General features: G+C 35.0%; 2 protein-coding genes across 7 annotated transcripts; both read left to right on the top strand.

Annotated features, from left to right (window-relative positions):
* Positions 1–475: 475 nt before the first annotated feature.
* On the top strand, positions 476–10,734 carry LOC115968513 (alpha-L-fucosidase 2-like). Its single transcript, XM_031087920.1, has 10 exons — positions 476–834; positions 1,891–2,036; positions 2,706–3,595; positions 4,947–5,079; positions 5,665–5,823; positions 6,752–6,976; positions 7,067–7,168; positions 7,267–7,402; positions 9,399–9,591; positions 10,255–10,734. Exons 1-10 carry the CDS (start codon positions 696–698, stop codon positions 10,556–10,558), a joined length of 2,427 nt encoding a protein of 808 aa, XP_030943780.1. The 5' UTR covers positions 476–695; the 3' UTR covers positions 10,559–10,734.
* Positions 10,735–16,863: 6,129 nt separating this feature from the next.
* On the top strand, positions 16,864–20,759 carry LOC115969514. Of its 6 annotated transcripts, none has more exons than XR_004086996.1 (4): positions 16,864–17,098; positions 17,423–17,579; positions 17,821–17,897; positions 20,432–20,756. XR_004086996.1 is itself a non-coding variant. In XM_031089179.1 (3 exons), exons 1-2 carry the CDS (start codon positions 16,953–16,955, stop codon positions 17,571–17,573), a joined length of 297 nt encoding a protein of 98 aa, XP_030945039.1. In that variant the 5' UTR covers positions 16,865–16,952; the 3' UTR covers positions 17,574–17,579; positions 20,432–20,759. The 6 variants fall into 6 exon arrangements, 2 of the variants coding, with proteins under 2 accessions (XP_030945039.1, XP_030945040.1); XR_004086995.1 differs by having other exon boundaries at positions 17,821–17,893; positions 20,432–20,664; XR_004086998.1 differs by having other exon boundaries at positions 16,869–17,098; positions 17,423–17,541.
* Positions 20,760–23,064: the final 2,305 nt, after the last annotated feature.

Below are 23,064 nucleotides of genomic sequence, written 5' to 3'. Positions count from 1 at the left end.
GATGGTGCCAAACAGTCTTAGTATTTAGAGTGACGAATGACTAAAATTGAATAATAAAAAAATGGTGGCCAAACAACCTCTTAGGTCCGTCTAGAACATAAACCTAAAAACATGTTTTCAAATAATATTACATATATATTTACACTTTTTTTTTTTACCCACATATATTCCCTTAAAAACGGAAAACTGTACGGACTCCTTAACTTTTCGTCGCATCCGAATTTTTCTCCGCATCCCAGACAAACTCAAAATAATAAGCTGTTTCCATTCCACATTTTGAGTCGTGTAGGCCGCGAATTAGGGTTCGGCACAGTGCAAGTGGGTTCTATACTATATATAGTGAGCATTGCAAGTGGGCTAGTAGTGTGCTGTTGCGCTGCGCTGCGCCCAAAAGAGCGTCTAGAGGTAGAGTAGAGAGTTTGTGAGAGAGAGAGAGAGAGTATGAAAGAGCTAGTTGATTTGAAACTATAGTAAACTGTCTTTCTTTCTGTATGATCACTTTTCTTTTTGGTCAATATTTGATTGTCACTGTCAAAGGGAAAACATTTTCGGGTCCCACAGTGGAAATTTAAAAGTAAACGGAATTTTTTTACTTTTGTTTTTTTTGTTTTTTGTTATCGCAACAATACAATCCTTTATCTTGGTTGTTTGGATCAGGGTGGGGTCTGGTGCGACGGCCGGATCTGTGGAATCCGATGGAGACGGCGGCTAAGCCTCTGAAAGTCACGTTCAATGGTGCGGCCAACCACTGGACCGACGCGCTTCCCATTGGCAACGGCCGCCTTGGAGCCATGGTCTGGGGCGGTGTCGCGTCTGAGACTCTCCAGCTCAATGGTACTACTATGTAACCAAAACCACTTTTACGGTTAGCTCATCTTGTAAGATTTGGGGTTCAAATGGAGCAATCATCGTGGAGTAAGAATATATATATGTATAAATAAGGATCAGTTTGAATAGGCGTTTCGGGAGCTAAAAGTGCGCTTTTAAAACCCAAAACCCCGTTTAGTAACAGCAACCCCAAACATCGTTTTGCACTAGTTTATCCAAACGCACAGTACATATTGTGATAATTTTTAGTTGCTAAAAGGCCTAAAAGTTGTGAGAAGTGATATGATAGGAAGTGAAGTGAAGCTTCTAATGCTGTTATAACTATTGTGTAGGTGCATTAGCTTTGAAAGTTGGGAAAAGTAATATGATAGGAAGTTTCATTTTGCTTTTAATTTCCTTATTTTTGCAGCACCCGAAAATAATACATATGGACAATTACTTTTTAGCTGAAATGGTCTGAATTGCTTGGAATGATTAACATGTGAATGCAGGACTTTTGTGGCTGTCTTTGCTAATTATGGAGTTTTCTTCCATTACCAAAGTTGTGCAGTAGCTTTTGCTTTTAGTTTTTGGAGTAATTTTAGTATTGATTGTGATACTGATTGTTTAATTGGCTGCTTTATTTCAATCAAGTTTGACATGCGTTAGGCAAAGCTCATAGATATCATATTATAAGTGCTAGGTGGAAGGTGAGGTCATGGGTTCAATATCCATCGGGTGCTTGTGTTACTTACCAATGAAAATAAGGTTCATAGATATCACATGTCAGATAATCTTCTGATTAATAATATCATCAGTTTTATGCATTATGCTGTACTAGTACAATTGGTGTTATGCCCAGATGGGTGGATGTTTCTTCCGCGACTAGATTATGGAAGATCTGAAGCTCAAATTTTTTATTTTATTTCTATAGTTAATTGGCAACCGAATGGAGCATCTGAAATAGATTAACAATATTAATCAAAGTTTATAATAATAGGAAATATACGTTTGTTTCATGGCTTTGTGTGACATACAAATGAGCAGAGAAGTGGACAACTCATAGTGTACAAAAATTTTCAGACGACACACTCTGGACTGGGACACCAGGCAACTACACTAACCCTAATGCTCCAGAGGCTCTATTAGAGGTCAGAAAACTTGTTGACAATGGTAAATACGCAGAAGCTACTGAAGCGGCCATCAAGTTGACTGGAAATCTAGCTGAGGTGTGTTATTCATTTCCTTTAATATAGTTGTTAATCTTTTTATTACCCTGTACACGTAACTTTATAGCGATTGTTGAAACTGTTTTGGTGGTTTGTATTTTATATATAGGCTTTTATATCCCAAACTGCATTTGATAAATAAGAATGTTATGAATTATTTTTTGTTTTTCTTTCGGGGAGGGGGGGATTATGGCTACCCAAAATAATATTGTGTTTTTCAGCATCAACTATGTAAGTAACTATGAAAGTGGTCTTTGTTTCATGAAAGAAATTTGCCTTAAAAGGTGATAGAATCTGTCAACGCATGGAATTCCAGTGCTTGGTAGTGATTTCAAGCAAGCCCTAGATGGTGATTCTTGCGTTCATATCTTTTTCTCATGTTTGGTGTTGATTCCGAGCAACTCTGGGTGGTGATTTTTGTTGTTGTTTTCATCTCTAGGGGCTGAATCTTAGGTTCTATCCGTTTGTATTTTTCTCTTTTTTAATTTTCAAACAAATGTTCCCCTTGAGAGTTCGTTGCCCTGCATTACCGGTATATAGGGTATCCTAGTTTTCTGTACATTTTTAAAAGCTCGTAATCTTCATTGTTGAGGTTGATTAATTCATTCACGGAGAAAGCTCAACTATGTCTGGGTATTATATTGTAATGATTAACTAGTGATGATCCAGGTTTACCAACTTCTTGGTGACATCAAGCTGGAGTTTGATGCTTCCCATCTTACATATGCCGAAGAAACATACCACAGAGAGTTGGACTTGGATACTGCGACAGTACGAGTAAAATATTCTGTGGGTGATGTAGAATTTACAAGGGAACACTTTGCTTCCAATCCTGATCAAGTGATTGTGACAAAGATTTCTGGAAGCAAACCAGGGTGTCTATCATTCTCAGTGTCTCTAGATAGCAAGTTAGATCATCATTCTTACATTAATGACAAAAATCAGGTTATTATGGAAGGAAGCTGTCCTGGTGAAAGGTTGCCCCCAGCAAGGGGTGCAAATGGCAATTCAAAGGGAATTAAGTTTTCTGCAGTTCTTGATGTACAGATTAGTGATGGCCAAGGTGTGATTCATGTTTTTGATGACAAGAAGTTGAGGGTTGAGGGTTCAGATTGGGCTATTTTGCTTTTAGTTGCTTCATCTTCATTTGATGGGCCATTTATGAAGCCTTTAGATTCTAAAAGGAATCCTACGGCAGAGTCTATCAGTGCATTGAAACGAATTAGGGATTTGTCATACTCTGATCTTTATGCACATCATCTGGATGATTATCAGAATCTTTTTCATCGTCTCTCACTGCAGCTTGCAAAACGCTCAATATCTGTTGGGTCTCTGGAGAAATATGCATCCGCAGCAACTGATTTATATCTTGAAGGATGTAAAGATTATACAGTTTCAACTGCAGAGAGAGTGAAATCTTTTCAAACTGATGAGGATCCTTCCTTGGTGGAGCTTCTTTTCCAGTATGGACGATATCTACTTATTTCTTGTTCACGGCCTGGAACTCAAGTGGCAAACCTGCAGGGACTATGGAATAACGAACTTCATCCAGAATGGGAGTATGTTATATTCTCCTCATTCTTCTAACTATTATTCTTTCTCTCATCCACTTTTGCTGTATTTTTATTTTGCTTGATATTTTCTGCTCTCTCTCACTCACTCACACACACACACACACACACAGCAGGGGTTTAGTGTGTACTTCAGCTATATCAAATGTTGTGAAGAACACTCAAAACATTGAAAAGCAATACAAGACACAAAATTTAACATGGTTTGACAAACTTTATGCATACAGCATTACAGCCACAGTCGATGTCAACCCAAAATGCATTATTAATAATAGGAATTACAATCACACAAAAACTCTGACAAATCTCACAAACATAAACTAGTCCAACTCCCATTACGTCCAAAACAAATTTTCAATAGCAACCAACAAACTTAAAAACGAGATGCTCACAATCCCAAAGCTCCAATACACCCAAGGCTCTCACACTTACACAATAACAAACTCCCAACTCACACACAGGTATCTTTCAACCCCAATGTACTACCAAAGTACTCTTGAAGAAACTTCTCTTTGTTCTTCTAAGAGTCTTCTCATTTTTCCATTTTCCCCCTCTTGGGCTAAAATTACCAAATCTTTGCAATATTGTTTTTATAAAATACTTAAATACCTATTCCTTAGTGGACTAGAATAGAATACCTTTCTCACTGGATAAGGAATACTAATTTACTTCCTAAAGACTTTTCATACTAAGAAAGCCCAAAACATATTCAAAATTAGAATTTGAGGCAATTTCTAACCAAAGGAATGACCTTAATTAATGCAGCTCGATGAGTTTGTAACCCCATCTTTCACTATTGCAATTGTTCTGTTTTCTTGTACACGAGGTAATCTAAATTTTAAGTATATGGTACTCTACTTTGTTTGCCATGTGGCGGTCATACTTGGATGCATTAGAAGTAATTTATGTCTTTAATTTTTGTCACCGTTCCAATTTAAAAATAATTGGAGAATCAAAGGATGCTTTTCTCTCCTTTTTTCCTCAGAATTTCTTTTGGACTTTTAGAAGTGTTTATATTCCTTGTCCATCTCTCTAATTATTTGGGAGATTTTGATATCCCCAGTAAAAAGATTGTGCAGGAAATGAGGTTGTATAGAAAGACAAAAAAGAGTGCAAGATAAAAACGAGAATATCTGTCATATCTAAAAGTACTTGAGTTTCTACTTTTTTGCATGTCAAATAATATGCAAAATTTGCCTAAACCTCTTCCTATAAGTGGTCACACATTGATGTAAGATATTGATAAGTCATAAAGCACCTACACACCTGCAATTACTTGTAAATTACTTGCATCAAGATTTAGTCTGAGAGTTACTAACCCCTTCATGTTTGTGTTCAGCGGAGCTCCTCACTTGAACATTAATCTTGAAATGAATTATTGGCCTTCCCTTCCTTGCAACCTTAGCGAGTGCCAAGAGCCGTTGTTTGATTTCATTTCCTCTTTGTCAATTAATGGGCGTAAAACAGCTGAAGTAAGACAGTTTCCCCATTCTAGTTTATATTAAGGCCTTAAATCAAATTATTCTATTTCATCCATATTATTTGTTTTTGTTGCTAAAACATTTATTAAAATGTTCTCATGTCAAGCCAATTTTGAACATTCTCAAATGGTGCAAGTTAGCATTCTCATTTTAAGTAGCGGGCATACAGAAATAGTAATAGACTAAGATGAGGAAGTCTTGCATTTGCCTGTGCATATGAGGTTTTCATGACAATTTTTTGGTAATCTTATAATAGGGAAGTTTAGTCTCTAACTCAATGCTGTTATGCTTTATACTGTGCCGTTGGGACAGCATAGTGCTTATCCAGATGAATCAATGCAGAAACAATTGTCAGCTTTCTGAAAAGTGGAGGCAGCCTAAACCATGAAAATTTGTTTATATAACTTAGGCAATGAAGCATCAGAAGGCCTAAAACTAGCATGATCTCTGTTAACACCTTTGGCATTTGATATGACTGTTTTTCCAATAAATAATTTTCATTTGTATATTCCTATGTGCAATTTTTTTATATCACAAAATGTTATTGGTAAACTATCTCATCGCAGAATGTTACAGGTAAATTATGAAGCAAGTGGTTGGGTTGTACATCATAAGTCTGACATTTGGGCAAAAACATCGGCAGATCAAGGTAATGTTGATTGGGCGTTATGGCCAATGGGTGGAGCATGGCTTTGTACCCATTTATGGGATCACTATACCTATACATTAGACAAGGTAAGATTCTTTAATTTTTTTGTAACATGTTTATAGCTTCAGTCTATTGTCGGCATAAAAATCTGCTCCTTGTGAGAGGAAGGTTATAGAAAAGCACTCTTCTAATAGGTAGAAACTGTAGTAGATGAAATCCTAGGTTAGCTTTGCAAGTCTTCAAGATTTCTCTTTGTACTAGAATTGGACAACTGAAACAAGTTGAACAAAGTACTTCCGTTAGTTCTTTTAGGTGACAGATGGTACTAAGGTGGAACCTGTAGTAGATGAAATCCTAGGTTAGCTTTGTAAGTCTTCAAGATTGCCCTTTGTACTAGAATTGGACAACTGAAACAAATTGAACAAAGCACTTCCGTTTGTTCTTTTAGGTGACAGATGGTCCTTAGTACCCTACTTATGAAGTAATGTGCAAGGGCCCTGAAATTTAGGCTTAGCTAATTAATAAGTCTGTTAAATTTTAATTTTTTGATGTGATAAAATAAACTTGTTGGTGAACCAATTGTCCAAAGCTAAAGCTCGTAAACAAGCTCAACTATGTACATAAGCTCAGACAAACTATCACACAGCTGCTCATGTGCTGAACCAGAACACATCAACTTCTAACAAAAGGTATGAAAACTGTAGAAAGTAACACACAACCACTCATGCTATACCAATTGTCATGAACATTTATGTTGATGTGTGAATAGCCTCACACACACATATCAAGCTCATGCGGAGTGCTGTGGTACTTGTCTCATATTTTTAGTGCTACTTTACTAGATCAAGGAATAACATATTTTACTTATGGGGCTTGAATTTTTTTTTTTTTACCTTTCTTAAACACACTTTTGTTAATGTTGCAGCTAAGTACCAGATATAATTTCTGCTAACACAAGCTAACTTACTGGATGCAAATCATTGCTAATATGTTCTGTCATTTGTGCTTAATTAGGATTTTCTTAAAGTCAAGGCATATCCTTTGTTGGAAGGATGTGCATGTTTTCTTTTGGATTGGTTGATCGAAGGCCGTGGAGGATACCTAGACACCAACCCTTCAACTTCTCCAGAGCATGACTTTGTTGCTCCTGATGGTAAGTCTGCTTCCGTGAGCTACTCGTCAACGATGGACATGGCAATCATAAAAGAAGTTTTTTCTGCTGTTGTTTCTGCTTCTGAGGTGGAGTTTTTATTCTATACCAGACAAACAATCCTCCTTTTAATTTTCTTATATTCTATGTCTTTATATCCTGATAGATTTTGACCACAGGTTCTAGGGAGGAAAGAGGATTATCTTGTTGAAAGAGTGCACAAGGCTCTACTAAGGCTTTATCCAACAAAAATTGCCGGAGATGGTTCCATTATGGAGTGGGTATGTGAGTAGCTTGATTATAAAACCTTCTTGCTTTGGAGTTAGTAATGAAGTTTGCTTATACAATGAGATAAGAAACTCAGTCTGTGTTAAGACAGGCACAAGATTTTAAGGACCCAGATGTGCATCATCGACATCTTTCGCACCTATATGGGCTGTTTCCTGGGCACACAATAACTGTTGAGAAAACTCCGGACCTCTGTAAAGCTGCAGAGGCTTCTCTCTCTAAACGGGGTTTGTATATTTATGTTAATTTTTATTATCTTTCTATTTACTTATTTATTTTGCTAGGAGCTAACTAGATTGATTATTTGGTGCTGCTATGTCACCCTAGATTTGGAACAATAGTCTTTAACTTTTTTTTTTTGTGGGATAGGCATAGATTATATAGTCTAAAATGTGCTAATTTTGATCAACCAACATTCTATTAACATCCCCCTAAGATCCTTTTTTTTTAATGCACCCTTGTTGAGGGGAGTTGACATGTTACAGGAGGATCTAAGAATAATTTTAGATTCAGATCCAAATGTGGTAGGTCTAACAGGTTTGTGTTTTAGTTGTTTGTTTGCTGCAACACTCAAAAGGGGACATGATTTGAAGGCCAAAACGGGAAATTAACATTAATTTTCAAACATTATATTTAGTAGGCTAAGTTTTCAAACTATATTTTTTACTAGCATCTCGAGACTAAGAGGCTCGATTTTGGACTATAAATCGAGTTTTTGAGAGTCGGTTTTTATGTTTTGATCGGGTCTAAGGTGGCATTTTTTTTTCACGTGGTGTCCACCTGTAACATCCACAGTACAAATATTTTCATGTTTCAAGTGTCTGGAGAGTGGAGACCCAGATTCAGTTCTTCTCCCACTCTCCTTTCTCAAACTTCCAAAGTCCCAAAAAAACCCAAGAACAAAATCTAATCAAACTGACCCAGGCCAGCGCAATCTGGCCGCGCGACCCAGGCCAATGCGACCTGGGTCGACGAGCTCAGACCACGGGTGGCGTTGGGTGAGGTTGTTGCGGACTGTGACGAACGTCGCCGGAGAGATCGACCTCCTCGGCGGTCTAGAACGAGGCCTCGGCCTTCTTGTACATCTCCCAGATCTCCGGGTACTGAATCGGGAACATGTAGAACCGGTCCGGGTTTGGAGCTAGCAATGGCTCTTCGGGAATCGAAGGCATATTGGTATTTGAAATTTGAAAGAAATTTGGGTTTTGTTTATGTGATTTTGGGGTGCTGAGAATTGTCAGTGTTTGGATCAGCTGTGGTTTTCTTTGTTTTCTTTTTAGATGTAAATCGAGTCTTAGAGACTCGATTTCCAGGTAGATGCCATGTGGAAAATGTGCCACATCAGACGTGAACAACCCATGAAAATCGATTCCCAAAAACTCGATTTATAGACCCTAAATCGAGTCTCTTAAATGCTAGTAAAAAATATAGTTTAAAAACTTTAAATTACTAATTATAATGTTTGAAATTTAAGGTTAATTTCCATTTTTCTCCTGATTTGAATATGGTTCTTTCTTTAATGGTTTGTGTCCTTTTTGGTGGGTTTCTGTTTGATTGGCGTTTGCTCTGGGTTTTCATTTGAGGTTGTTTTGTTTTCTAATTCCTTATCTTTCAATGGAATCAAAAATGTAAATTTGTTGCATAATAATGAACAAAAGTGTTAATTTTACATTTTTGAAAAGTCATTCTAAATTGGTGAAGAAGATGCATAAACTCTAGAAAGCACAAGTGCGATTATTGGAGACTCTTGGGTGTGACCAGAATGACATAACATTGGATGGGTGTTAGAGAATTTTATACTTAATACTTTCAAATGTCTTATAATATAAAATACTTATATGATCAGATTGTTAAACATTATCACCAATAGAAACTGTTAAAATCCAAATGTTGTGTGACTTTAAAATGCAAAATGTTGTTTCTACGCACATACAAACACACACACAATTGAATACAGACTTTTAAATAATAAAGGAGGTCTACTATTATATCTCACAATAAAATTTAAAATATTTAAATACCAACTTTTCACTTGGAATTTGACTTTTTATTGGACTAGACATCACACTATGCATGCTACCATGGTAAAGATTTTGGCATATCAACTAATGAAATTATGCAGCCTGAAATCTAGAGTAGCTTTCTGGACTTCATCAAGTTTGACATCGCTAGGACCAGTAGTCAAATAATATTACTTTCTTTCTTTTTCATCATTTTAAACAGGAGAGGATGGTCCGGGATGGTCAACTACATGGAAAACTGCTTTGTGGGCGCGTCTCTACAACAGTAACAATGCATATCGAATGGTCAAGAAGTTGATAAAGCTGGTGGATCCAGATTTTGAGGGAACATTTGGAGGACTGTATGGTAATCTATTTGCAGCACACCCTCCTTTCCAGATTGATGCCAACTTTGGGTAAGTAGCAGTTTTTGTGTGCATTCCAATGATACTGTGGCAACCATCAAATGATTGTCTAAAGTTCTAAACCTTTCAAAAAAAGAAAAAGAAAAAAGATTGTGTTCTTACTAAAGCCTGATGCCAAGTATATCTGGTAGGTTTTGCAAACTTCCAGGAGTTGAGCTTTGAGTTGCACTTTTTAAAAACATAATAGAGAAGAGAAAAGAAGGGAAGGATTGAAGGGCTTTTTTCTTCTTTTTGGTTTGGGTGGGGAGGGGGTGGCATGAATGTATTTATTTTCCTTGTCATATTGTTGACAAATTGTATCTTTTCAAGTGCGGGAGCATCATTGTTTAAGTTTAATGTTCTAGTATCAGGGTGCACATTTTGGTGCTTTTGTATAAGCATGTTAACTTGTAGTAAAATCAGAAATTAAGGTGGAAAAAAAGTAAGAAACCTTCAGTGGAATTTTTATTTTTGCAAGTATCACTACACTCAATTGCTTTTAATGTGCCTCAAACAAAGTCTCTTGTTCATGTCCCAGCTTTGCAATATCTGAAAATAACAAATCAATATATTTTGACTGCTGTTTTTTCCTTTAAACCCTGTTGCAACTAGATTTTGACATTGAGGTATCAATATGTTGGTGATCAACACAGCTAAATAGTATTTTGGTTTCAGTTTCATTGCAGCAGTTTCAGAAATGCTTATCCAGAGCACCATAGAGGACCTGTACTTACTTCCTGCTCTTCCCCGGGATAAATGGACTGATGGTTGTGTGAAAGGATTGAGGGCGCGTGGTGGGGTGACAGTCAGCATCTGCTGGAAAGATGGCAATCTTCATGAAGTTGGCCTTTGGTCAAAGGACCAGAATTCTTTAAAAATGTTACACTACAGAGGAACTGTAGTCACAGCAAACATATTATCTGGCATAGTCTACACATTCAATTCACAGTTAAAATGTGTGAAAGAATACTCAGTCTAGAAGCAGCTTTTTCTTGGATGTTAAGATCAATCAGATTATAGGAACATTACTCATATTTTCCTATTTAATCTTATATTTTATTTTTGGTGTTGTTTCTCCACGTAAGAGAATCGCTTGAGGTAATTATCTTGTGTATTATAGTTGCTTGCAAAGATAATTAATCATTCTTGTTCGTAGCTTGATTTTTGGTTCCTTACCCTCTGCTTTGCTTGCACAAGGGGGATAGGTGTTTCATTTCCATAAAGATATATTTTATTCAACTTCCTGTTGTGTTTTTGATTGCCAGTAACCATTAAACATGTAACTTTTATGTACAGCCTCAACTGACAAGATGAGTGTTAAGACTTTGTTGAGTGAAGCCTCATAGGGATAACAACTCAAGCCCACCAACCCTACCCTAATCTGAAATTCCCAATAGAATGGAATCAACTACTTTGGGGGGAATATAGATTTCTTTGGGTGTCAAAATATATACAGGTTTCGCTCTTGTGCATAATTTTATTCGCCTCATAATCGATGTTGCATTCATGCAAAAATTTATCTACCTCGTAATCGATAGATATGGTTGTGGTATGTTGTAGAATTTGTAGGGATGGCAATAATTCTCCATCTGCTTGACTTGGACTCTGTCTCAACTTGCACTTCTATATATGTGTGTGTGTGGGAGTGTCATTTTGGTCTCGTAGATTCATAGATACCGTCACTCTTAGTCCTTCCGCCCACAGCTCCTGATAATTATTACACAATAAAATTTTAATACTATAATACTATAAATTTTTATTTTTATTTTTATTTTTATTTTAGCTAAAATACAAATTATCATTTTTTTTTTTTTTGAGAGAGACAAATTATCATTTTAAGTTTAGCCGATAGTCATTTTTGGTTCTATAAATTTTGTATTCATTTTGGTCTTGTAAGTTTATATTTTGATAATCAATGTTCGTCTTGCATGGTAACTTTTTAATAGAATGGAGGAAGGATTAATGATAATAGCAAATGTGAACTTAAAGGATTAAAATGATAAAAATAAAACTTACATGATTAAAATGACAATTGACCAAATTTAAAGGGTGTGATTTGCACTTTTGCACTTAATTTTTTTATATACATTCTGTTATTATCTCCCAGTAAACACGCTTTTCTCTTTCTTTTTGTGCACTCTTACAGCCTCACAATAGGGTCAAAGGTCAAGTCGCGGTGGATTTGAGTATGCCTTAGCTAGTTACAAGTCACATGATTATAACTAAAAGGAATGGTACACTCACAATATTTTCACAACACTTTCATAATAAATCATAGGTGATAAGTTGTTATTGGTTCTAATTTGAATTTATAACTTTTTTTTTTTTTTTAGAGAGTTTCAACCTATGGCGTCCGCTCCTGATGATTGCTCTTTATTATCAGACCAAGACACCAATCAGTTTTTGGTGTAGGCGGGGATTGAACTCCAGATCTCTTATACAACCATCAGAGACTTTACCAGTTGAGCTAACTGAAACCCACATTTGAATCTATAACTTAAATTACTTTTTTACCCACCCATAACAACCAATAAAAACCTACCACTTAGAATTTATTATGAAAATATTGAGGACATAGCACTTTTCTATAACTAAAGCAAGTTTTTATTTTGACTATTCATATCTAGTCTTTGATTGGTTGGGTAACTGAGGCATTGGTTTACATATAAAAAGAGCCAAAGGCTCATGAACAGTGTTATGAACAGTATTTTTGGCTTAGTGAGTTGCTTTTTTCCTCTTTTTTATTTTTTATTTTTATTTTTTTAAGGATCTTTATATGTTTACTTTGTATTTGTAATGTAAGCTTGGCCAAAATGGGTATTTGCTCCTTTTGCTCAAAAGATGTAGCCAAATACCTCTATTCTGAAACTATCTAACAAAATGCTTCTATTTTGAAACTCGATTTGATGAAAATCAAGTTATTTGGAAAAATTCACATGGAACTCAAGTTCCATAAATTTTTTTTCTTTTTTAAGTTTGATTGCCTATAACTCGATTTTCTAAAAATTGAGTTTTAATATAAAACTCAATTTTTAGAAAATCGAGTTTCAAAATAGGGATATTTTGCTAGATAGTTTCAGAATGGGGGTGTTTTGCTAACATCTTTTGGACGAAGGGGCAAAAGCTCATTTTTGCCATGTAAGCTTACATTGTATACACACAAAAAGTGGCAAATATTATATACATTTGCAAAATATATATATTTCAAATGTGTACAACATTTGCCCATTTTTATGTGTTTACAATATAAATTTACATTGTAAGTGCAATGTATATTTCTATATATAAAGAGTGAATGAAAAAAGTTATAGTAATTTCGCTACAGTAGTTTTAGTTTGTTCAATTTTCATTATTTTGCTGGTCGCTTTTTTTTTTTTGAATACATAAAGCTTTAGTAGATTTGCTATATTATTTTTGGTTTGTTCAATTTGCGTTGTTTCACATTATAATAAAATATTAACACCACAAATTGGCACTATATTTTCATAATTGTTGAGGTGTTAATTCATTATAGGTCAAAATAAAATAATAAAATATCATACAACCAACCATAACTAAAAATAAAAGTATTGTGAAAAAAAAGTGCTACTTCCACAATAATTTTCACAACACTTTCATAATAAATTGTTGATAATCATTTTTGGAAGCCCAATAGAAAGAAGAAGCCCAGCAACATGGGCAGAAAAAAGTTAGTAAGTGGATAGAAAAACCATTAAGCCCAAGCAGCAGGAATAATGGATTGCGGGCCCATGAAATAAACAAATGAGCCTTGAGGAAGTAGACAGGCCTAAAGGAGCCCTTAAAAGAAGCAAATCCATGGGTAGTATGTGATGTAGAAAAGTGAAAATGGACCACAGCAAGCTCGAAGTAATGAAAGTAAGGAAAGTAAGGGGTTGATGGAAAGTCCATGAGTCCAAGGATGAAAGATAAGGTAATTGGGCCAGGGAAGCCCAGAGGAGTTAGTAAAAGCCCATGGGAATGCAGAACTAGGAAAAAGGCCAAAAGGGCCCAAGGAAAGTAAATGAGCCAAGGATGCCCAACGTAACCAAAAAGCTCAAATGACTATACTGAGTCATTGAGGGAAGAATAAGCAATAAGCCCAAAGAGGCCCAGCAGGCTTAGGTCAAATAACGCCACAGTAGAAATGGCAGAGCAGTACGGCAGGACATGCAAAGACTACAGAAAAGAGCAAGAGAGTGGGTTGAAGGAGGAAAAGCCCACGGCCAAGCAAAAAGCCCAACCCCGAAAGGAGCAGGCTTTAAAGAATGAGAAGCCAAGAAATGGCTCATGCCATAGAAAACCAAGGATGGGCAGCAGGATGTGCAGACAAGCCTCTAGACTACAGCAAACGCATGAGCAGCAGGCAGATTTCAGATATACATGGAAGTAAATCATGCGTAAGGTCTAGACATCACCAGCCTGTACCCAGCCAATACAGGAGGTGGTGAGGTCATGGGTCAGTGGTAAGAGAGCATGGTCTGGTGGTGGGGAGAGGGGAAAACCTATTATAGGGTTCCTGCTTAGGCTCTTTTGGAGGAAATGTCCTACTGAAATGACATACCACCCAAAGGAAGTAAGGATGAGCTGTGACCACTAGGTGTATGCCATGAGGGATAGGAAGAGAGAGAGAGAGAGAGCACTCACATTGTGGCACGGCAGGTAAACAAACAAAATAACCTTCTTTGTCTGCTCTCACGGCCAGCATAGGTAAGTGGTGGTGGTTGAGCGACTGACAAACCAATAAGTGGTCGGCAAGGACACCTAGACCAGATAAAGGTTGTTAAAGGCTAAAATAGTAAAATCCAGTTACGGGGCACTATAAAAAAGGGTCTTGCCATGCACAGTAGGGGATCACGGTCAGGATAACAATCACAAACACTGTAATAGCAACCACTAGGAAAGAATCGCAATAGAATAAGTAAACACTGAGAAAGAAAAGGAAGAGAAAAAGAAAGAAAGGAAAAACTAGGAAGGATAGAGAATAAGGAGTATAGAATGGCAGACATGCACCAATAGGTTGATCTCCTCTCTCCCTCTAAAGCCCTGCTCTCTATCAAAAAAGACAGAGGATCCTTATTAAACATAAATCATTCAGGCCCATTCCTTCAAAGCAATTAATTTCTTTCCTTTAGTAGATTAGTCGCATTGAGGAAGTGGTTTACCTTCTTGGTTTCAGCTTCGCAGCATTACTTGGCATGGCAGACTAATTTTTCCCTCTTTGATTCAATAAACCCATTATTATTATTCCCTATTTATTTCTCTACTTTTGGCCTACGGGGTGCCTCTTGTCACTCCCTTTTATTCATTTTGTCTACTATTTCTTGTGTTATTTTTATTATATTTACCTGCCATAACTTACCCGCAGCAGCTTTGCCTGCCATGGGCCTGTGATCAAAGCTTGGCAAACGGGGCATAGTTTGTGCCCAAGTCGGACCAAAGTGAGTTGCAGTTGGACCAGTCCCGACTTCCTTACTCAGAACACTTGGACCTAATACCGCAGGAGGCAGCCTAACCCAACATTGTAAAAAAGACCCACTACACAAATCAAAGGTGGTAAATTGTTATTAGTTCTAATTTAAACTTACCAATGAAATTACAGTTTTACCCATCAATAATAACTTGTAGTAACTTACTATTTAGAATTTGTTGTGAAAATGTCATGGACATAACATTTTTTTGTGTGAAAAATGTTAAGACATCTTAATGTCGTCACGATATTTTTAAAATGGCTGAACTATCAATTCTTTATAAGTTAAAATAAAATATAACAAAATTATAAAGGTATTATGAAAATGTTGTATCATTCTGTTGTGTTTTTAGAAATTTTTTGTTGGTTTAATCAACATTGTTGAGCCAAAATTCACTATTCCACATACAATTTTCTTGGGTTGACTTTTTGTATATTTTTTTCTTTACACACAATTTTAAGTTAAAACACATAGTTTTACACACAAAAACAAAAACAAAAACTTAAGATAAAAACACTTTTCATCCTTTATGTTTGGGGGAGTTTACAATTCTTCCTTAAACTTTAAAGTCAAGCAATTTTTCCCTTAATATTTTGGAAAAAAGCAAATATGTCATATTGTTATTCTCTCAATTAAACCCTAATGAAAGTTTATGATTCTTAAAATATTTTATTGTGTAATATCTAAATTACTCTCACTAAATTTTAGCATCCCAATTTTTTTTTTTTTTATTACGTATTTTGAGTTTTAAATGGTAGAAATTCGAGTTTTAAATGGTAGAAATTCTTAGAAAGTTGGAATGATAATATAAGGTGTTTTATTTGTTATCTAAAGAACGTTGATTTCTAGGTTTAAAATTTCAAAACTTATAATTTATCTAATGAAAAATTCGATGACACATGCCTTTTGTTATCTTTTTTTTTTTTTTTTCTTAGCAAAACTTAGTTGTTTATTGTTGGAAAATGATGATATACATTATCATTCTTAAAATTTTTTAGAAAGTAGATATATTGTCTTTAGCAAGTAGGCACTAAAAAACTATTATAGTAAAATAAATATTTATATGTTAAATAGCTAGCCTAATTTTGTGGTTAATCAAAATTCTTATACAAATGAGATTAACTTTTTACGACATAAGTAACAAAATTCTTAAAATTAATGTCTCTTTTGATTAATGTAAATCTCTATATACTTTAAAAATCAAATGATTTAAGTTAATCCGATGATACAAATAAAATCTAAAATTGAACATGCTGCCAAAAGAAAATATTAAAAAAAAAAGTAGTATAATACATAAATCTTTAATTTTATCCGATGAATTAATTTAATGGTTCGACAGGCGAATAATTCCATACAACAAAATAAGAGCAAATGTGTATGCATGAATTAAAGTTCAATCACTCTCTTCTCAAAAAAAAAAAAAAAAAAAAAAAAAAAAAATCAAAATATAATACGATAAGTAAAGAAAAAAAAAAGTACAGACAAGGGGATAGATAGTACTTCAAAGATCAAGATAATCTAGATTTCAGATTACAAACTGAAAAAACTCAAAACTTGATCAGCAAGTATTGAAACAAAAATTAAATGTATATGCAGTGGTTCCAAAACCTAGTTTCACACTTGTTCTAGACAACATAATTGTCACACGATGCGAGTCCGACGGACGAAACTAATGAAGCTACACAAATCCTCGTACTTCGCCACAGCACCATATCAATCGCAAATACTTAGTATGAAATAGTATACTACTACATAAGTAAAGTACATAGTAGTATAATACTAGAGTATTCATTTTCATTCTACCATCTATCTCCTTACCTTACCTTAACCTTAAACCCTTAAAAACCCTTAACATTTCTCAAACACGAAAAACACTGAGAGTGAAAGAGAGAGAGAGAGTCAGAAATGGCTTTGAGATCAGGTTCATCGCTGTCACGCTCGTTGATCTCTACCGCTAGGGCTTCAACGCGCCGCGCATCGCCGCCACTCCCCCGCCTCCGTCCTCCGCCTCTCGCCGCTCCCCGCCGTCTCTCCTTTGCTCCCCTCTCCAGGTCTCTCTAACCCTAACCCCATACAAAAAATATGTTGTTTTTTTTATTATAAAAAAAGTGCTGGAAACACTGAAAATAAGTTCCTAAATGTTTACTTAGTAGTTTCAAACTAAGTAGAGCATTGTTTAATTTTGATGCTCACACACATACTTATGGAAATTTACTTTCTTGGGGGTCTCAAATGATAATGATCTACCTTATAAAACAAGTTTCACAATGAATTAGCTATTGAAAAACATTATTGTAGCTAGCAAGTAAAGGAATCCAATGTTTTTTGTTTTACTGAGATTTACTGGTTTTTGTTTGTTTTGAGTTTTGGTATAGGAACTTGGGAGAATTGGGATGCACACAATCGCTGCTGCCGCTTGGGAACGTGATGGCTGCGACTCGCCTTACATCTCACATTGCTGTCAACGTGCGAGCTTTTTGTGAGCTGTCTCATGGTACCTTCTGCCGTACTTGTCAGGATCGCTAGTAGTTTGTGAGTCTTGCTGTTTTTGGGATACATGACAATAATCAAATTAAAAAAACAACTTTTTTTTTTCTGCTTTTGTTGTTATGTATCCACTAATGCCTTAGAAAACATTAAAATGTTTTGAGACTTAAAAAAAAAAAATCTGGTTATGGTTGTTGTGTTTGGTTGATAGAGTGAGGGCTTGGTAGGAGTTTGTTAGTATTTTAAGTATGGTTGATGAAAAAGACTTGGGATTGGGAATTGATAGGGTGGAATGGAAAAGACGGGTGATGCACGAGGACTTTCAATCATCCAAATGGCAGGGAGAATGATGCTGCATTGTAGGTTATCTTTTTAATCCTTTCTTTCTAAAACACAAATGTGGTGAAATTGCTGATTTTGTACGAGTAAATGGTTAATGTAGAACCCTAGAAATGATTAGATTAGCGAGTTATTCAGTCAAATAACTTGCATAGAGAAACTTTTTTTTTTGGAAGATTATAATATTTGTAAAATATTGTGGGTTAAATTTTACATTGCATCCTCTAAGTTTGTGGTCATTTTGGAACCTAAAGTTTCAATTTTTTCAAGTTTGTCCTCAAACTCTGCAAACGTTATAATAGCCTGGCATCTTGTAAGAGTCCATGGCCATGTGTGGTACTAGGAAAGGGAGAGGTGACTGTAGCTTTACTGATTCATTTATGATAGCTTTGAGGTACAGCCGTACAGGAGTTTTTTAGTGTCTTTTTCTTGGATCTTCTTTTCAGAGGTTTCCTCCACAATCACCTAACCATGCCGCAAAAGACCAGACATTAGACTAGAGTTCTCCTCAATGGTGTAGTCTTTGAAATTGGTTGGGTGTTTGGCTTATTTTTATGATTTTTTGCTACATTGTTAACGTATTCCTTAATTCTATTGTATAGATTGATTTTAGAAGCGTTTGGGAATGGGTTGATGGGGCTTTTCTGCATGACTCTTCTTTTCTTTAAAAAAAAAAACATTTAGTTTTGATCTTATTCATTCTAGTGGATTGAATTCTTTTGTTCACATATGAGGTCTTCAATTCCCATTTTGTCATTCCAATTCTTGGGAACAAGTTTGGTTAATTGATTGTATATAATGTAATTGGATTGTTGAAAGAGTTTAGGGAAGAGAAAGAGAGAAAAATAAAGACAAAAAGAGTTAAAAGGTTAACATGGGAAAGAACTCAAAGAAGGCACAAAAATACGTCATTGTGTTGTTAACAGCAAATTTTTAATAGTCGTGTATGAAAGGATCTCATTAACAATGTTTGCAAAGTTTGAGGATGTAATTGACAAAATTGAAACTTCAAGGACTTAAATGACAATTATACCAAACTTAAAACTTGTAATTTAAATTTTAACCAAGATCATCTTGAGTAATTTACCTATCATTTTAACCCCCTCCTCCCCCCCATCCACACACACACACACACACACACACACATACACCAAAATCTGCATGTGATTTTTTATATCTTGGGTTTTTGGATCTTCTTTGCACGTTAAGTAAGTTGGAAATGCTAATTACCACTACTGTAGTCTCTTACTATTTATATGATTTTTCTTTTGGGGGGATCTAGCTATTCATGTTTATTTATTTGTTACTTTTATCTGCTGTGTTATGGATGAAATATATTAAGAGTCATACTCAAAATCTCATGTTTTTATCATTTTCTTTGTTCTATGAATACTAGCTATGGTTCTTTTGCTAATAAAGTTGTCCATGTAGAATTACATCAGATTCTAAAAAGACCATATAAAACTTCCAGGGCAACTGATTAAAGTTTTCTTCCATTTGGGAGGATAAACCATAACTCTATTTGATGGTGCTTTATAGGGTTCTTTTGTTAGCATATTCCTGGATTCTTTGTGTGATGAAAATCATACATTCTCGTTCAACTTTCTTTCCTTCTCTTTTTAAGGTGGGAGAGGAAAAAAAAGGGAAAGCTCTTCAACTAGCATTACACACTTATTTCTCTGATTGTGTCGTGTTGGGAGAATATTTTCCATGTGACTAATTGAATATGCCTATGTTTGACAGAGTTTTGAAACTTGAGTCCTAATTTGATCCTTTAGTTATAACTAAAAATATCATTTTTTAACTCGAATGTAGGATTTTCTATCATTTTATACTATGATCCATGCACTTATTGATTTTCTTTACTGAGTGTAATGTTTACTAATGTGATATCACAGAAAGGAAGCCAGTGAGCACTAGCTCAACTGGCTTCTCCTCCCTGTATAAGTTCTAGGTGGAGGGTGAGGTCACATGTTCAAGACACATTGGGTGCATGTTTACAACCCCCCCCCTCTCTCCTCTCCCCCCTCCTTCCCCTTTTTCCCTCCCTCTCTCATAAGATAAGTTGCCTAACTAATGTTTAAGTGTTACCAAGAGGATCATTTGGAATCTTCTGACATAAAATTCATGGAGACAGTAACTCTATCACAGTCTCTGTTAGTAATGGGTACCTATGTTGATTATGGAAATAAGAAAGATGACACAACACCGTCATTTAAGCTTTTGCAGCAATAGTTTTGGATGTGTGGTTTATTGAGTCTTTCGTGTCTTCACAAGTTTTGAAGAATTTTGATACTTTCTTTTCTGAATATGGCTTGTGTAACTTATCTTTCTTTCAGTATATTTGCTTGAATATGTTCTTTTCTACATCTACTTGTCTTTCAATTTCATATTAAGCATGTTTTTGCTTGGAGGGGAGTATTTTGTGAAGGTTATTCTTGGGATTTGGGAACAAGTTATGTTTGGGTATCCTGGGATTGCTGTGATTTTGAAATCACTTGGTGTATATAGTCCTAAATTCTTAAATATATAATGTTCGTTTTGCTTTGTCTTTGCAGGTACTTGAAAGAGCAGTTGTATCAGCACATTTGTGTGCCAAAAAAAAAGAAAAGAAAAGTTAATTTGGGGCAGTCGTAGAGAGTGGATATTCTGTAGGAGCTTATGCTTTCTAGTAGGATAGGAAATTAATAAGTTTGTCATCTAGCTTATGCCATTTCCAAGAAGAAACTTGGGAGTTTCTCCATATCATGGTCATCAACTTGCATTAGTTTTGGCTAGTTGAATCTTTTGTTCAATGATTTCTGGTACTGTTAGTTTCTGAAGCACATCTATTAGCTTTTGCTGCTTTATTTCTTTTTAATAAAAAATTGCATTGCTTTTTCATGATATGATAATTAGTGCTCAATACCAGTGCACTTGCTGTGGAGTGGTGAGTATTTTTTTCCGGTTCAGGACACATATTTCTATAGCTAGTCAAATTCAAGCTTTTTTGAACTTCTGAGTTATGATTCGATTGCCAACTGAGATGGGAGTTAGTGAGTTTTTGGTGTGTACACTTGCAGTATAAGACGGCTGCCTAGTGAAAATGCACCATGAAAGAAAAGTGTGAATGACTGACTTCACAGAAGTTTCGTGACAAGAGTCTTATGGTTCTGTTTGTCACTATGTTAGAGTTTATGCTTTTTTTTTTCCTTCTTTCTTAAGCAAAACGCTTGGGTTATGCATGTTAATTTCATGATAGTGAGCACATGGGACGCCCCATGTCATGACAAACCTCGAAGGCTGTCACTTTAGGTTCATGTAGCATGGTCTACTCCATTGACCTTTTCTTTGAAGCAATTTGATCTCCAACCTAGAGAAGTTGGTTTATGAATCATTTTCCATTTAATTGGTCTTATAATGGGATATGGCTCATGTCCCCATCCAGGAATCTGTTCCTCTAGAAATTGTAGGAAACTCAGCAATGCTCACCATTTATTTTAAATCAATGCTTTAGATTGGGTCACCTCAATGAGCCACTTTAAAGTTTAAACACCTGTTAAAACGTACTTAGAAATAAAATAAAATAAATCTCCCCTGATCCTGGAGCAGTGTACGCATCCAATGTTGCTTTGGATTTGTTTTAGAGGATCTCTCTTGAAACTATGGTGGTAAATGACACCAGCTTAGTATTAAAAGTTCACAATTGTTCATTTAAATTTATCTTGATCATGAGCTGAGTTTGAGCTTATTATACTATATTACATGTTCAAGTTTGGTTCATTTTTTTGTCAAATAAGCTTAAACTTGTTCAAGTGCAATTAAATTAACTTATTCCTTTCTCATATATAGTAAACACTATGATTAAAATATATTTCCCTTTCGCAAATTTATGCTAATAATTAATTAATTAATTAATAATTGAAATTATATTATTTGAGTTAATTAGATAGAATGAATTTTTTATTATAAAAAATTTATAAAAATTAGATTCGCCAATCTTGTATTGTTAAAAATTGTATATACTTTTACTACAAAATGGACTATTTATATCATCAATAAATTATAAGTAATGATTTGATATGTTTTAAACTTATTTACACACAATCTAATCTCAAGTCTATAAAAGTATATTTTACACATTTATATTATTATATATTAATCGAGTCTCTTATGAACTTGTTTAAAGGCACATTATCATGTTTGAGTTCTGTTTATTTAATAGTTGAGCTTTGAATTTGACTCATGTTAATAAACATATATAAACAAATTTTTTTCTGAGTCAAGTTATTCAAAATCCTATTGGAAACCATTCATTCTCTCTCATTTCTCTCATCTTCAACTTTACTTGAAAGCAGTAAACTTTTATAAGAAATTTTTTGGTTGGAAAGAGTTAGCAAAGAAGTTCAAATCACTAGGATTATGACAGCAAATCCTAGAGTAAGATCCGGAGGGATTGTTATGGCCCATTCACTTTTTGAAAGAACCCAATTATTTTGATAGCTAGTTTGCCTAACTAAAATTACTTAAAAAGAAAAAAGAAAAAATTTTAAAAACCAGCACAACGACACCATCACAAGCATTACTGGGCCACAAACAAAACCCCTCATAGGTCTACCAAAAGATAATTGATCGTTAATCTTGTGTGTGATGGTTGGACACACACTCTCGTTGGGGTACTTTAAACAAATTTTACTTTCTATCACATATATAGTTTTTTCTTCTATGATTTAACCTTGAATGGTCATTCAAGACTAAAGGTTTGGATTTTTGAAATATAAAGGCTCTCAGTCTTATATTTCATGAGAATGTTAACATGTTTTCAGTAAAATAAAAATAAAAGGAGTGTTAAAATATGTAACTTTTACATAGTGGACATGATTTGGGTGTAGGGCTTCTGTGTATTAGATCTAAGAGGATTAGGAGTGGAGTTAGGAATTTTTGTTTTTGTTTGGGGGACCAAGTTGTGACACTAATATATTAGTCAAGACAACCCCCTACCTCCCCCGCACACACACGATAAGGTATATATAGACAAACTCAAAAAACAAGTGCTTAGTATTTTCTATTAAAATTATGTTTGATGATGATCTTTTATAGAATAAAATTCATCTTTTATTCGTAATGAATTAGAGAAGTTTCATTTTCAATACAAATGATCAAATTGTATACCAAAGTGAGTAAAAAAATATTTCAATTCAACTTATGAAAT

The sequence above is a fragment of the Quercus lobata genome, chromosome 11 (assembly GCF_001633185.2).
Source record: "Quercus lobata isolate SW786 chromosome 11, ValleyOak3.0 Primary Assembly, whole genome shotgun sequence".
Classification (NCBI taxonomy): domain Eukaryota; kingdom Viridiplantae; phylum Streptophyta; class Magnoliopsida; order Fagales; family Fagaceae; genus Quercus; species Quercus lobata.
This window is presented reverse-complemented; position numbering and strand designations above follow the sequence as displayed.